Source organism: Schistocerca nitens, chromosome 2 (genome assembly GCF_023898315.1).
Source record: "Schistocerca nitens isolate TAMUIC-IGC-003100 chromosome 2, iqSchNite1.1, whole genome shotgun sequence".
NCBI lineage: Eukaryota > Metazoa > Arthropoda > Insecta > Orthoptera > Acrididae > Schistocerca > Schistocerca nitens.
This window is the reverse complement of record NC_064615.1, coordinates 544,963,350-544,980,629: the sequence shown is the minus strand read 5'-3', so window position 1 is coordinate 544,980,629 and position 17,280 is coordinate 544,963,350. Positions and strand designations below refer to the sequence as shown.

The following is a 17,280-nucleotide window of genomic DNA, read 5'->3' as shown; positions in this document are numbered from 1 at the left end:
GACACCGGTGTGTCAGACCCACCATACTTGCTCCGGACACTGCGAGAGGGCTGTACTAGCAATGATCACACGCACGGCACAGCGGACACACCAGGAACCGCGGTGTTGGTCGTCGAATGGCGCTAGCTGCGCAGCATTTGTGCACCGCCGCCGTCAGTGTCAGCCAGTTTGCCGTGGCATACGGAGCTCCATCGCAGTCTTTAACACTGGTAGCATGCCGCGACAGCGTGGACGTGAACCGTATGTGCAGTTGACGGACTTTGAGCGAGGGCGTATAGTGGGCATGCGGGAGGCCGGGTGGACGTACCGCCGAATTGCTCAACACGTGGGGCGTGAAGTCTCCACAGTACATCGATGTTGTCGCCAGTGGTCGGCGGAAGGTGCACGTGCCCGTGGACCTGGGACCGGACCGCAGCGACGCACGGATGCACGCCAAGACCGTAGGATCCTACGCAGTGCCGTAGGGGCCGTATCGCCACTTCCCAGCAAATTAGGGACACTGTTGCTCCTGGGGTATCGGCGAGGACCATTCGCAACCGTCTCCATGAAGCTGGGCTACGGTCCCACACACCGTTAAGCCGTCTTCCGCTCACGCCCCAACATCGTGCAGCCCGCCTCCAGTGGTGTCGCGATAGGCGTGAATGGAGGGACGAATGGAGGCGTGTCGTCTTCAGCGATGAGAGTCGCTTCTGCCTTGGTGCCAATGATGGTCGTATGCGTGTTTGGCGCCGTGCAGGTGAGCGCCACAATCAGGACTGCATACGACCGAGGCACACAGGGCCAACACCCGGCATCATGGTGTGGGGAGCGATCTCCTACACTGGCCGTACACCACTGGTGATCGTCGAGGGGACACTGAATAGTGCACGGTACATCCAAACCGTCATCGAACCCATCGTTCTACCATTGCTAGACCGGCAAGGGAACTTGCTGTTCCAACAGGACAATGCACGTCCGCATGTATCCCGTGCCACCCAACGTGCTCTAGAAGGTGTAAGTCAACTACCCTGGCCAGCAAGATCTCCGGATCTGTCCCCCATTGAGCATGTTTGGGACTGGATGAAGCGTCGTCTCACGCGGTCTGCACGTCCAGCACGAACGCTGGTCCAACTGAGGCGCCAGGTGGAAATGGCATGGCAAGCCGTTCCACATCACTACATCCAGCATCTCTACGATCGTCTCCATGGGAGAATAGCAGCCTGCATTGCTGCGAAAGGTGGATATACACTGTACTAGTGCCGACATTGTGCATGCTCTGTTGCCTGTGTCTATGTGCCTGTGGTTCTGTCAGTGTGATCATGTGATGTATCTGACCCCAGGTATGTGTCAATAAAGTTTCCCCTTCCTGGGACAATGAATTCACGGTGTTCTTATTTCAATTTCCAGGAGTGTATGTGTTACTTGAACAGTCCACTCGTCCCTGAAAATAAAAAAGTACGAATCAACAGTGACATGCACGCTATGCTCATGTCGGACAAGTTCTCGTAATTAATTTCGTGTTCGAATATACAATTATAGTGGTCTTTCAAGTTCTTGTTGGATTGTTATTATCTCATAATTAAATTGACAATATTAGTTCTTTCCTCACTTATATCTGGGAAGGTTTGCCTTTTTAGTAAGGCTCTGCCACACTGAAGGCTAGCCAGATATTTGGCTGATAAAGTTAGGTTCTTCATTGGTTTTGACATCAGACAGCCCGCTCTACCCTTAGTAGTAAAGAATGAAAAGGTATTGCAGAAGCTGGAAGCCTTCCTCGTTACGATCATGTAGCTGGGGTTTCACTGGAAAGCACACATAACTCCAATTGGACGGCTCTGTAAAGTCTTTTGCTCCTCATCAAGATAATGAACGTAACCTATTAAAATATTGTCCCCGTTCCGTCCTCTGAAACTCACGTGATAGAGAAGATTAATAGGTGCCATTAGTTTTTGTTTGTTTTTCTGTTACATTCAAACTAAACTGAGAGGCAAAGAAGTGACAGCCTTGCATGGAGCGTCTCACATAACTTCTTGTGATGTTCCGGATATTGTACGATGGGCGACATCAGAGTCATTTCACTATCTACGTTACGTCCAAGACACTAGTACATACACGGTTCCGTCACAGGAATGTGACCACCGCCTTTGTTCGACTTCAACGCGGGATAACCACTCAATGACGGTAGGGCTCAGTATTAACGCTGGAGGCTATGTAAAGATCATCAGGGAGCCGCGGCGGACAGTGCAATCGTTGTCATAATGCAGAAACGAAGCTATTTATCTGACGTCCAAAGGGGTATGATTATTGCCTTTCAGGCAGAGAGTGGATGCACGCCTCAGTTTGTAAACTGTTCAAGTGTCACCCTGCTTAAAGTGAAGTGTGCATGGTAAAACTGCACTATCGAAAAGTGACAGCATGACCTGTGGGGCAACATTGACCATAGATGACAGAAGTGAGAGCCACGGATGAACAAGCATGGTACAGTTGAGGGAAAGACGCCCCAGATGAACCACGGGGCTACCAGCAGTGTCTGCTCAACGATTATCGCGCGAAAGTCGTTGTTTTCCGCTGTCCACAGTAGGTTCCTGATCCGTACGCTCACGTCGACTGCTGTTCACCAGCGACGAAGGCTTCAATTTTCACTCCAATACCTTGTACTTCTCTTTATACTCTGTGGTCAAGAAATGTGTTTCCAGTAATTGCCGTTTTATTTTATTATGCAACTGTTTTGTTGGATACTTGTTGTCAGTTTCACTACGTAGTTTTCTGTAAAGAATATAAGAGTTGTTTCACTGCACTCGCTTTCTTCAGTAGCGTCTATTATGTGGCCAGTATTTGGCTTTATAATTCTTATATGATTCTCCCCCAGTTTTTTTTTGTTTATGCTACTTATTGTTTAACATTGTTTTTTATATGCTTGTTCGTACTTATCTTTACCTATCTTTAATCCCTTTGTTAGTAGCTTGTTTAGTTAGTGACTTGTAGCACATTTTTCGTTGCTGTTCATTATTGCAGTACATCTTAAGTTTGTAAGTCCCTGTTATAGTTTTTACAGAAACATTTGAAATGTAACGCATGAGAAAATTTTTCAGCCAGCACACCGAAACATGTCATAGAGGCACGTGACATCTTACTTTACAGTTCAATGTGCACAAGCAAACGTTGTGAATTGACTCAATCTCCGTATTTTGAAGGCGGTATGAAATGCGTAAGAAGATACTCCAAAAATATTATCCTTGAATAGCTGAAATTATATTCTATGATTTACATTTTCTGGTTTTTTAATTGCAGTGAGGACGAAACAGACGACCGCATGGGAAAAATCGTTGAATTACACACACGCAGACAAATGATCGAAAACTCTTGTTGCTTCCAACAACACTAAGGTGAAATAAAATTGCGAAAAATATTGTCAGCAAAACGTAACTGGTGCAGTAACTTTTTTTGTTGCATAACTAAAGCTGTCGTCCTCTTTTCATCATTCCTACAAGAGGTGTTGCGTGTGCATTCCCGTATGTATCACAGCTTAGCGTAATGGTTCTTTGCTTCTCAAGTGTAAAAGGATTGCAACACCAGTCACTAACTCTCAAAATACATATAGCTATTAAATAGTAGAGCCATTTGATTAAACCTGGTGCCACAGGCAGGATTTGTGTGAGACTGTTCTGGGCAATTTCTCTGACAAATGCCATACGCTCATTTCATTTCATATCTGACAAGCACCTCTGGCATTTTAGTTACAGATGCCACTCTCTTACAGCTAACAGACTCAGAGTTCGCGTATCAGTTGTTATGAAAGAGAAGCTCAGTGATCATAGGGCAGTTACAAATTCAACGTGTTTCAGTGTCAATAGAATGTTACTGGATACAGAGAAAGAATTCCCCATCAGAAGAAATATCAGGAAATTAACTACAGTGTATTGCAACTGTCAAGATCGAATATTCAATCCTTTTGTTACGAGGGTGTGAAACACAAAATGGTCAAATCTACGAGTATTTGCAAACTGCATTTTAGACCTGTATGTGCCTTTAAGTTTTCAGTGAAATGCAAAGACCCGTCACAGTTCGAGTGATACGTTACTAAGTTTCTGTCAAAACATTAAGAGCTTCAATACACGTTTAAAGACTTCGGAGATTTGTTAAAAGCAAAACCTGAAAGCAGCTATGATATTTAAATTAATCACTCACTAGCCGATCTGACCAAAAACCTTAACATGTATGGGTACAATATACACATCTACTTCACTTATTAAGTCACTCTTTGACCGTACTGACACCCTCTCGAAAAATCTAGGAGAGACGGTCGAAGTACTGATTTCGCTTTTCCGAATCTGATTCACCACAGAATTAGGTTTCGTTGAATTGTGTCAAAAGACCCAGCTAGTCGACATTGACGTAACTGATCGAACAAGTAGAAGCTAATACCGCTCAGTAGTGGAAATGTATCTGTATCTAAGAAGATGTCTTTAATGTCCTATACACAACTTTCTCCCGTTCCAGCAGAAGAAAACCGTAGGTCGAAAGAGCGACAAAACATACCGGATATCGGACCTGATTTATGATTTTATTCGGTAACTCACTGCAGAAATAGTTCAACACAACACTCTTAATGGAACAAAAGTCATAGTCGGAAAGATATTTTCAACGGTACGACAGCGAGCTATGATATGGCTATAACTGTTCACACTTTACACAGTGTAAAAGAAGTATCCCATAGTTTGGTAGGTGGTAGTTTGGACAAAAACATAAGCAAAATGTCCCGAAGACATGAGGTCTAAGATACATACTTTTAGAGCTACGTGTAGTTGGTGATACTGTAAACCGTCTTCACAGTTCATTTCAAGTGCATCATATACGTTAATTCTAACAAAACAAGTATGTATTTTGAACAGCTTATGAAAAACATTTACGTTGTCGTTATTTCTCTGAAATTGCCAGAACACTGATACCTGCTGTTTCACAAAGAAAATACCAAACTCCATTTTGATCACCACCCTTACAGATGGCTCACAAATGTAGGTCTTACGTAATAGCTTGTAAAACTACGACACCGTGCAGCACGTATTTTCCAGCTATTTGGTTTCATAAATTTAAAACCATTTTAGCAACTATATGTACTTATGAAATTAATCATCAATGATATTTTATGAGACTGTAATATATGATGAAAGAATAAATAACAAATAATTATATCAAGTCGTTGTAGTAAATAGTCTGGAAATGACAGGGATGTTATATTTGTATGACACGGGTCAGACATTTCATGTAACAATAATATCGTTGGGGTAAGAACGCACGGATGATGAGTTGCGACCAATCTGCGTTTTGGTACAGACATGTTTCTTGGGGCAGAAATGACAAATTGTGCCGGAATTGGTGTTCTAATAAGGGGGAAGCTAAGATATAAGTGAGGGAGCACGTGTATGTGCGTAGTACATGACCGCAAGAAGGTTTTTAGAGTTAATGAAAAAAGCAGTGTGGCCCAAGTTTATTCAAGTTCATCGCTAATCAAAAGAGCCTACCGTCTATACTGAATTTCATAAATAGCATTACATCGTACTGCAAGCAACTCATCGCAAAGTAAGCTACATCCAGTAGTTTTATAGTTGTGTTATACGCATGCCAGTATAATAGTAGCTTTCTTGGTTCAAAAAATAGCTCTGAGCACTATGGGACTCAACATCTGAGATCATCAGTCCCCTAGAACTTAAAACTACTTAATCCTAACCAACCTAAGGTCATCACACACATTCATGCCCGAGGCAGGATTCGAACCTGCGATCGTAGCGGTCGCGCGGTTCCAAACTGAAGTGACTAGAACCGCTCGATCAGCCCGTCCGGCAGCTTCCTTGGGACATTAGATTGGTCTAGTCAAACCACCAACATAGTCCTGTCCTCTCATCAAAACTTCCGTTAAATTGAGAACTAATTTTCAATCAAGTAGTCATTGTAATAGAAAGCTGTAGTAACTATGGTTCTTCATATGGTGCAGCACTGCTATGCTAACACAGACAATCAGTTGAACCGAAAAGTTATATAAGTGCAATACATGTTTGAGTGACAAAACTATACCGGCTATCTTGAAGCCAAGGTAATTTTATGATTTTATGTTTTGTTCTGTAAATAACATATCGCTACATAACATTAGTACTGGCAGTAGGTTGTTTCCTTGAGGGAAGGTTTTTACGGCACTATTCGAATAGTATCTGATAAGGATAAGGAATTAATTACTTCCGGTCACGACTAAAGATATTTTCAAATACACATCTTTATCGTTATTTGCGTGACGCAATATAGTATCTACGAAGTGTTGCTAGTCGCAATTAAAATTTTTATTAGAATTATTTCATCAGAGATTAACGTCTTTAGTGTTCATTTTACGCGTGTTTTTTACATTGAAGCTCGCGCAAGCGCATTTTGTATATTTACCGCATTACCTTTGTTAAAGTATTTACTTGAATTCAGTGTAATTAGCTATTTACCAAAGGCAGCTTTCAATCGTTTTGGAGATTGAAAACATTTTATTCTGATTTCTAAGTTCATTCATACAACTTTGTGATACCTAATCACGGTTTCCTACAGTAAGACTGCCACTCGTAGCCTTCTTTTTTTTTACATTTATAAAGTTTTGTACACAGCAAATACTCGTGCAATAACGAATGTGTTGGAACTGTCTAAATAGTATCGGTAAGAATCGATCTCCATATTAGATGCTTTGTTTATATTTATTGTGCAACAGTTTTATGCACAGGAGAGTATATGTGAGTAAAATGTTACGATACAACAAGAATATAATGTGGTCCAAGTGGTTTAACAGTTGCTTACTGCACTCTGCTGATGATTCGATATAACAAACAGCTTACAGTGGACGAGATAAGCTTCACAATAGCGAAGATTAACAAGTGCTCATTCGAAATAAGATATGCATTTTAAAGGCTTCTGGATTGTATTTCATTTTTTTTCGGCCAATCGACTAACTTTCTATACATGGAAATAGCTTTTCGCATTGATTAATACATGAGAAATTATGTAAATAGGGGTAAGAAAAAAATGTTTATCGTGAATGACAGATAATAAATTCTGCCAATACTTACCAGCAACAAGCAACAAAGCAGCCTTCATTGTACTCGACAAAAACTACTACTGCTCTCTGCGTTATATTTTCATTTATATACGTTTAAATACCCGATGGCATCATCGAATGTTATCGTTAAGTTTCCTCCTGATTTTCCGTTCCGTGAACTCTGGTTGCAGCAACTAGCAGCAGATTGACTTTCCTTGTGCTTGAAAAGATCTGTTATCGTTCGCTATGTCAAACGTATTATCAGCATTAAAACTACAGCATTCAATAAAACTTGTTACCATACTTTGAGCACAGGCTGGAAAGGAATATTTTTTTCTCTCATTAAAGCCCATCGTTTAATGTCGTACGGCTCGAATGCTGATGAAAGGAGGTGAACAGATGTCAGTGATATTTATATCATTCACCGTCCGGTATAAAGAGCTTTCCATTTTGAAGAGGAGACTCTTGTGCATAGAGGAACTTCAGTACCTAGATACTACAGTCTAGTTACCAATCTTAGAATCATACGAGGGAGTGTTCTCTAGAGACTACGTAAGCAGTTTCCACCATCTTCTAAATTTTTTTATTATTCTTAGACGTAATGTTGTGTTTTTTGCAGCATTTGTAATTTTTTCTAGATCTACACCTCTACGTCCAGTATAATACATTAAATCTATTTGAAATATGTGGTTAATTCTTTAGCTACAGACTGTTATACATCTAACTTCCCGTGGATTAAATCTGGGAGCGCCATATCGTATGGGCACGTAAAATTCCCCTCCTTAAAAAATCTTTTTGCGTGTAAAGAGCAACAAACCGACGCCTTCTGTAGACACTAGCAGTCAAATGAAAGGCTAGACAAGCATTGTTTGTTAGGATTGAGTCTAGCAACACAATTCAAAACGGAAATACCGTATATCTGTTATAACTCCAGAGAAACGGCACTTAACGACTCTTAGGAAATACACCCTATATAAAGTACTGACGCTTTTGTGATACTGCGTTGGTCGTGCGCCATAGTAAGTAATAATTTAACACAAGACAAAGTTGTGACTTGGAAAATGGGAAAAAGCTTCAATTCAGCAGAGTAAACTTTGTAATGCAGAAAAAGACTGGAGCACATAAAAAGTGGACAAGAAATAAGGAAATATTTTAAAGATCAAACACCCATCTGGCTAAAAAGCGAAAATGTGTAAATTGTTTCGAATTCCAACCTTGTCCCCTACCCTTCTGTTAGAGGGAAAGTCGCGCAAGGAGCGACTTAGAGACAAAGAGTCGAAGCTTGACACGTCACTAACAGCTCCACACAAAGAACACATACGTACTTAACATGATAAGTGTTTAATTGTTTTAGGTTTTAGTGTAAATGGCATATCAGTTATGTATGTAGTACATTCTGCGACGTGGAATTTAATTATGTCACATTCTCCTTAGAAAAATGAAGTGAAATATTTTTCCTTTTGATGCCTTTAACCTCGCATTTTGCAAAAACAGACAAAATGTCTGGTGGGATACTGCAATCACTGGTTATACAATGTTACTTATAATCCGTCATGATTGCAAAAATGTTTATTCACGTAGCTGATTTCTGTCCGTCCAGAACCATCTTCAGATATGCAAATTTCAGTTACAGCAACATTCAGATGCTGTGTCCAGCTGAAAATTCCGGTATGATTTCGAGGGCTCTGGACAGTCTGTCGCACCACACTGGCTCTTCTCTTCTGTAACTGCCTCGTACTCTGTGACAAATGAATGGACAGATGTGTCAACAAAGATGAATTCTCTGAAACCATCTGTAGAAGTCTTATTATTTACTGTTGGTACTGAAAATGACAGACACTCCCTTTCCTACAGAGCACACGTACTTCTATTCCGGCAGCCCCTGCAGAAGATGAACAGGAAGTCACGACTGTAGACTTCCTTTGATTACATCCCTATTAACAGTATATTATCAGTTTTGTTCGTGATCTTTTAACTACTTCATCTTCGCCTTGTTGGCTAACAAAGTGACGGGCTACTTTTGTACTTTTTACAAACGAGGGACAGCTTTGACAACGAACTTTCGGAACCGCACGAAACCATGTATAAAGTAACACCCGATCATAGAAAAACCAGTGGTCTGTATAATTTTCATGCAAAACGTTTCATTCTACCATAAGCAGCATTTTAATAGAGAGAAATAAAGTAACAAGATGTAATTGAAAGGTAAATAGGGAACTTTAAGAATATTAACATGTAATTCAATGACGTCAGTGTAACATGCACTTTCAGTCAACAGTGCAAAAAAACTCTGCCTAAAGTAATCAAATAGCTCAAAACACACATATCCTACACACCTGATAGTGCTTATACGAATTCTCATTCTGCAGATGCGGAAGTGGTTAAAACAATCCAGACGAGAACAAAGTCAACACCTCATTAGATCCACGTTTCTATATCCGCAATCACTTACATATTTTATCAGTCCAACAAACAACGGGACATTAATTACATTTTTAAATGATATTGTGAGTATGTCAGTGTCATTACAGGCCTTCCACCAAGTATAGTGCAAAATATGCATATACTCAGTTGCCAAAGCTTGATTTTACATCACAGAGTGAAGTGTGTTATGCCCAACTTATGTGAATCTTCCCTTGTGTTTTGGAACATTGTAGTCTTACATAATTAGCAATCCTTGTGATGTAGAGTTGATATGAGCGAAAGGTGTAACCACCAAGAGATGGTAATGTTTTGTGGCTTTTAGTGGAATATCTCCAGCTAATATCTTTGCTTGGAAAATTTGCACTTAGGGACGAGAACGATGCGTATACCGTCACCATCTATTACGCAGCAACACGTTCTTTTCACTTGCTGCGTGTTCGCCAAGGAATGAAGTAAGAAATCGTTTCACGTTGATCTTTCGTCATTGTTCTACTCTTGCTTGCCTCCGCATGAATCTTTCGTGGCAGGTTGCTTCAGGTTCCTTTGAAATATTTGTGGCAAAAGTGTCTTTTGGCCCTTGAAAACAGATGTACTACTTCTTTGCTAATCAATCTGTCGTTGATGAAGCGACATGAATTGTGTAGCTGTGGGTAGAGGTATGTAGAGACTACAACACATTAGCTGTAGTTTTCTCGCCTCTGTGGGGCAGTGTTGATGATGAAGACATTTCGTACTGGAATAAGCTCTGGTCACTGTTGCAAACATTTTCACTCAACACACTCTGCTGTGTCATACACACGTTCACTTCTTCCACAAACTGTTGTGCCATCTTCCGTGTAATGTTATCGACTTCTTTGTCTTTCTGTGTGACAAATGTAGTAAAACGCACGGATAAAATGCGATTCTCAACTTTAAGACTGTCGATAAACGAATTCGAAGCTTTGAAATTTTCCAAGTCAACCATTTTAGACGTTTCTAGTGCCCACATCTGCAGATGCCGACAGCGAACTGTAGAGCCACACTACCTCTCTCTATTAAATCGTGATACCACATGCTCATTTAGAGCTTGTAATTGGGACCGTCTGTTTTCTTTCAAACGATCTCCTGCTGCCTTTCACTAGACGCACAATTTACAATTAATCGGCAATTTCATTTACTTTTAATACACTTATAGTGCCCCACTAGTTTGCCACAGGAGTTGAAGCCACGACAGCCACAGCCATCATCAGTGTTTTCTAGTAGGCTGTCATCAATATCTTCTATTACACTGGATTTCGACGGTTTGCTTGTACATAGATCGTACTCACTTTGACTGGACTGTTGCTGTTGCTCTGGAGATGGACGTCGTGTACTGTTTGAGTAACCACCTTCACGTTCAGGTTCTTCCTGTACTTCAAAATCAGTATCCCTATCATTATATTTTACTTTTAACATCTTTAGCTCACATCCACTTGATTTATACAGGTGCGGAATCGTTAAATTACTTAGCTTTCCCAGAATGTTTTAAATTTAATGGTGATATTTAATGGTGTGTGGAATAAAATAACGGTCAAACTATGAAAATATATACTGTACTAATTCAAATGAAATTTATATCTCCACGACAGTAACAAGACGAAAGTCGATTTTAGTGAAACATAAAGTATCTGTACAAACGGCGTGGCTGCATTAGATTCAGTTACTAATGTATTATTCATTCTGGTCACAGAAACAAACTGTGTTTACTTGCAGTCCCATGTCACAATGAAGTGGTACTGTAATGTAGCATACCATAAATGAAATAATAAAATTTACTTATTGATTTTCGATTTGTCTTCTTTCAGCTGTGCCACAAATGGCTCTGAGCACTATGGGACTTAACACCTGAGGTCATCAGTCTGTAGAACTTGGAACAACTTAAACCTAACTAACCTAAGGAAATCACACACATCCATGGCCGAGGCAGTATTCGAACCTGAAGCTCCTAGAACCGCTCGGCCACAACGGCCAGCCTCAGCTGTGCCACAAAACGTATAAAAGCGTATCCCCCACCGAGACTGGAATCAGAAAACAAAGTAGGCACCCTTCCCTGGCCCAAGTTACTCCTGGATAGCCAAATTTTACAGCATTGTGTTCTGCCTTACTCCTCCACCCCTGACTATGAAGGATAGTCTCGAAACGTAAAAGGCAAGATTAATCGCAGTTTCCAAGTAAAATGAAAACCGTAAACTCCTAAAATTATTTCACACGTTACGGGAAAATCACTCCTCTTATTTGATGCAAATCATAAAAAAATGTCATGTGACATTTGTAGGCCAATTCTGGGTCATTCAGGAAGAAACTCGTTGGTCACACGATTGCCAAACATATCCTGCATTGTTGTCCAGAATCAGTTAACCTTATCAGACCTGAAACCACACATTTAAATAAAAGAACTGAAAAATCCGTAATATTTCACATTTTAGCACCGTTAATGGCCAATAATTTGAAAAAAATGTTTCATTAAATACGTGACCTACTGACCTACACGTCATGTATTGTGTGTTTTACAGAAGGTCTCTATCAAGTAAAATTAGCTACCTGTAGCCCGTGTATGAAATCCGGTCTCTATGATACTACAATACTCAAATACAAAACTTCCTTATTTACTGAAGTTTATTGTAAATTTATACACTTTTTGGTTAGAAAAATCAGTTAACAGAAATCAGAGCTTCTATACATCACTTATTTGTTCTTTCAAGGCATTTTAATGAAAATGACCTGCACATTATGTAAAAATGTCGAAAAAGAGTCATTTCAGAGACTAAATTTTGCAACACAGTGTTCATTGCATATTCTTGTGTAATAATATATGTGACGATTACTTCCACCTCTAAGCTATCTCATATTATGTGGAGATGTTTTAAGCAGTACCTTTTTCAAGTGAAATAAAGGAACGCATCACAGATATGGTATGTTACGAACTTATGACTGGAGCAACCTTGCATGCTACGTCCAGATGAACATTTTTTTCTCCCAGCATAAATTTCTGGCCATTGGAATCCATTCCTAAATCTTTTGCATGCTCGTGGGATGGCTTGTATTGGTTTACGCTTCTTCTATTCGTGCCTTTTCCTGTCGTTCGACATATTTGGGTCGAGGGGCTCCTGCAGCACCTCCAGAACATTCCAATTCGAGCGTGTCGGTTCCTGTCTATCGGTGAGAGAATTGCAGAGTTTATTGGGCTAGAGTGTAGTTTGTGCACCGTCATCCCATGTGCTGGTGGCGCCGTGGAGTCACGGGCATGTGGCGTGAGGGTGGTTTGGACAAAGCAAGTGTGTTTGTTCCTATCTGTCGGTGCTGGGAATTTGTGAAATTTAGGACCGATATAGCTTTTAGTGTGTCATGTGAGAGAACTTTCCAAACATCTCGAATGGTTGTGTGGGGTAGGTATTAGCGGACTGAACCCTGTACAGAAAAAAAAAAAATGATATCGAGGTGGAACGTTTCCTTTGTCCGGCACGCAGTCGACAGGTTCCATCGTGTCCGGCGTTAAGTGCTTGCTGGCGGGTGAGGCGCTACAGTCCGGAACCCGTGACTGCTACGGTCGTAGGTTCGAATCCTGCCTCGGCCATGGATGTGTGTGATGTCCTTAGGTTAGTTAGGTTTAAGTTGTTACAAGTTCTACAGACTGATGACCTCAGGTGTTAAGTCCCATAGTGCTCAGAGCCATTTGTGGCACAGCTGAAAGAAGACAAATCAAAAATCAATATGGAAATTTTATTATTTCATTTATGGTATGCCACATTACAGTACCACTTCATTGTGACATGGGACAACAAGTAAACACAGCTTGTTTCAGTGTCCAGAATGAATAATACATTAGTAACTGAATCTAATGCAGCCACGCCGTTTGTACAGATACTTTATGTTTTACTAATATCGACCCCGTCTTATTACTGTCGTGGAGATATATATTTCATTTGAATGAGTATAGTATATATTTTCATAGTTTGACCGTATTATTATTCCACACACCATTAAATATCACCATTAAATTTAAAACATTCTGGGAAAGCTAAGTAATTTAACGATTCCGCACCTGTATAAATCAAGTGGATGTGAGCTAAATATGTTAAACAGTAAAATATAAAGATAGGGATACTGATTTTGAAGTACAGGAAGAACCTGAACGTCGTGGCTTCAATTCTTGTGGCAAACTAGTGGGGCAGTATAAGTATATTAAAAGTAAATGAAATTGCCGATTAATTGTAAATTGTGCGTCTGTGAAAGGCAGCAGGAGATCGTTTGAAAGAAAACAGACGGTCCCAATTACAAGCTCTAAATGAGCATGTGGTATCACGATTTAATAGAGAGAGGTAGTGTGGCTCTACAGTTCGCTGTCGGCATCTGCAGATGTGGGCACTAGAAACGTCTAAAATGGTTGACTTGGACAATTTCAAAGCTTCGAATTCGTTTATCGACAGTCTTAAAGTTGAGAATCGCATTTTATCCGTGCGTTTTACTACATTTGTCACACGGAAAGACAAAGAAGACGATAACATTACACGGAAGATGGCACAACAGTTTGTGGAAGAAGTGAACGTGTGTATGACACAGCAGAGTGTGTTGAGTGAAAATGTTTGGAACAGTGACCAGAGCTTATTCCAGTACGAAATGTCTTCATCATCAACACTGTCCCACAGAGGCGAGAAAGCTACAGCTAATGAGTTGTAGTCTCTACATACCTCTATCCACAGCTACACAATTCATGTCGCTTCATCAATGACAGATTGATTAGCAAAGATGTAGTACATCTGTTTTCAAGGGCCAAAAGACACTATTGCCACAAATATTTCAAAGGAACCTGAAACAACCTGCCACGAAAGATTCATGCGGAGCCAAGCAAGAGTAGAACAATGACGAAAGATCAACGTGAAACGATTTCTTACTTCATTCCTTGGCGAACACGCAGCAAGTGAAAAGAACGTGTTGCTGCGTAATAGATGGTGACGGTATACGCATCACACTCTCCTAAGTTCCAATTTTCCAAGCAAAGATATTTTCCGAAGATATTCCACTAAGAGCCACAAAACATTACCATCTCTTGGTGGTTACATCTTTCGCTCATATCAACTCTACATCACAAGGATTGCTGATTATGTAAGACTACAATGTTCCAAAACACAAGGGAAGATTCACATAAGTTTGTCATTATACACTTCACTCTGTGATGTACAATCAAGTTTTGGCAACTGAGTATATGCATATTTTGCACTATACTTGGTGGAAGGCCTGTAATGACACTGACATACTCATAATATCATTTAAAAATGTAATTAATGTCCCGTTGTTTGTTGGACTGATAAAATATGTAAGTGATTGCGGATATAGAAACGTGGATCTAATGAGGTGTTGACTTTGTTCTCGTCTGGATTGTTTTAACCACTTCCGCATCTGCAGAATGAGAATTCGTATAAGCACTATCAGGTGTGTAGGATATGTGTGTTTTGAGCTATTTGAATACTTTAGGCAGAGTTTTTTTTGCACTGTTGACTGAAAGTGCATGTTACACTGACGTCATTGAATTACATGTTAATATTCTTAAAGTTCCCTATTTACCTTTCAGTTACATCTTGTTACTTTATTTCTCTCTATTAAAATGCTGCTTATGGTAGAATGAAACGTTTTGCATGAAAATTATACAGACCACTGGTTTTTCTATGATCGGGTGTTACTTTATACATGGTTTCGTGCGGTTCCGAAAGTTCGTTGTCAAAGCTGTCCCTCGTTTGTAAAGAGTACAAAAGTAGCCCGTCACTTTGTTTGTAAACAAGGCGAAGATGAAGTAGTTAAAAGATCACGAACAAAACTAATACTCTACTGTTAATAGGGATGTAATCAAAGGAAGTCTACATTCGTGACTTCCTGTTCATTTTCTGCAGGGGCTGCAGGAATAGAAGTACGTGTGCTCTGTAGGAAAGGGAGTGTCTTTCATTTTCAGGACGCCAGTAAATAATAAGACTTCTACAGATGTTTTCAGAGAATTCATCTTTGTTGACACATCTGTCCACTCATTTGTCACAGAGTACGAGGCAGTTCCTTGAAGAGAAGAGCCAGTGTGGTGCGACAGACTGTCCAGGGCCCTCGAGATCATACCGGAGTTTAAAGCTGGACGCAGCATGTGAATGTTGCTGTGTGAGGACGGAATACTCCTGTAACTGAAATTTGCATATCTGAAGATGGTTGTAGACGGACAGAAACCAGCTACGTGAATAAACATTTTTGCAATCATGACGGATTATAAGTAACATTGTATAACCAGTGATTGCAGTATCCCACCAGACATTTTGTCTGTTTTTGCAAAATGCGAGGTTAAATGCATCAAAAGGAAAAATATTTCACTTCATTTTTCTAAGGAGAATGTGACATAATTAAATTCCACGTCGCAGAATGTACTACATACATAACTGGTATGCCATTTACACTAAAACCTAAAACAATTAAACACTTATCATGTTAAGTACGTATGTGTTCCGTGTGTGGAGCTGTTAGTGATGTGTCAAGCTTCGACTCTTTCTCTCTAAGTCGATCCTTGTGTGACTTTCCCTCTAACAGAAGGGTGGGGACAAAGTTGTAATTCGAAACAATTTACACTTTTTCGCTTTTTAGCCAGATGGGTATTTGATCTTTAAAATATTTCCTTATTTCTTATCCACTTTTTATGTGCTCCAGTCTTTTTCTGCATTACTAAGTTGACTCTGCTGAATTGAAGGTTTTTCCCATTTTCCAAGTCACAGCTTTGTCTTGTGTTAAATTATTACTTACTATGGCGCACGACCAACGCAGTATCACAAAAGCGTCAGTACTTTATATAGGGTGTATTTCCTAAGAGTCGTTAAGTGCCGTTTCTCTGGAGTTATAACAGATATACGGTATTTCCGTTTTGAATTGTGTTGCTAGACTCAATCCTAACAAACAATGCTCGTCTAGCCTTTCATTTGACTGCTAGTGTCTACAGAAGGCGTCGGTTTGTTGCTCTTTACACGCAAAAAGATTTTTTAAGGAGGGGAATTTTACGTGCCCATACGATATGGCGCCCCCAGATTTAATCCACGGGAAGTTAAATGTATAACAGTCTGTAGCTAAAGAATTAACCACATATTTCAAATAGATTTAATGTATTATACTGGACGTAGAGGTGTAGATCTAGAAAAAATTACAAATGCTGCAAAAAACACAACATTACGTCTAAGAATAATAAAAAAATTTAGAAGATGGTGGAAACTGCTTACGTAGTCTCTAGAGAACACTCCCTCGTATGATTCTAAGATTGGTAACTAGACTGTAGTATCTAGGTACTGAAGTTCCTCTATGCACAAGAGTCTCCTCTTCAAAATGGAAAGCTCTTTATACCGGATGGTGAATGATATAAATATCACTGACATCTGTTCACCTCCTTTCATCAGCATTCGAGCCGTACGACATTAAAAGATGGGCTTTATTGAGAGAAAAAAATATTCCTTTCCAGCCTGTGCTCAAAGTATGGTAACAAGTTTTATTGAATGCTGTAGTTTTAATGCTGATAATACGTTTGACATAGCGAACGATAACAGATCTTTTCAAGCACAAGGAAAGTCAATCTGCTGCTAGTTGTTGCAACCAGAGTTCACGGAACGGAAAATCAGGAGGAAACTTAACGATAACATTCGATGATGCCATCGGGTATTTAAACATATATAAATGAAAATATAACGCAGAGAGCAGTAGTAGATTTTGTCGAGTACAATGAAGGCTGCTTTGTTGCTTGTTGCTGGTAAGTATTGGCAGAATTTATTATCTGTCATTCACGATAA

General features: G+C 40.0%; 2 protein-coding genes across 9 annotated transcripts in view; one reads left to right on the top strand and one right to left on the bottom strand.

The window, feature by feature from the left end:
• LOC126236536 (uncharacterized) overlaps positions 1 to 17,280 on the bottom strand; it is a 302,827-nt gene that overhangs the window by 259,385 nt on the left and 26,162 nt on the right. Inside the window, exon 1 of one of the 5 annotated variants that reach the window (XM_049945912.1) lies at positions 7,074 to 7,164. The exons of 1 other annotated variant lie outside the window; for it this stretch is intronic. In XM_049945912.1, the coding sequence (XP_049801869.1) occupies positions 7,074 to 7,101 (28 nt within the window). In that variant the 5' untranslated portion in view covers positions 7,102 to 7,164. Of the gene's footprint in view, positions 1 to 7,073; positions 7,165 to 17,280 lie in introns of those variants that run through there. 3 more of the 5 variants (XM_049945911.1, XM_049945910.1, XM_049945909.1) reach the window with 3 other exon arrangements.
• Positions 1 to 17,280, top strand: part of LOC126236547 (uncharacterized) — a 342,194-nt gene that overhangs the window by 315,728 nt on the left and 9,186 nt on the right. The gene's annotated exons all lie outside the window — the stretch shown is intronic.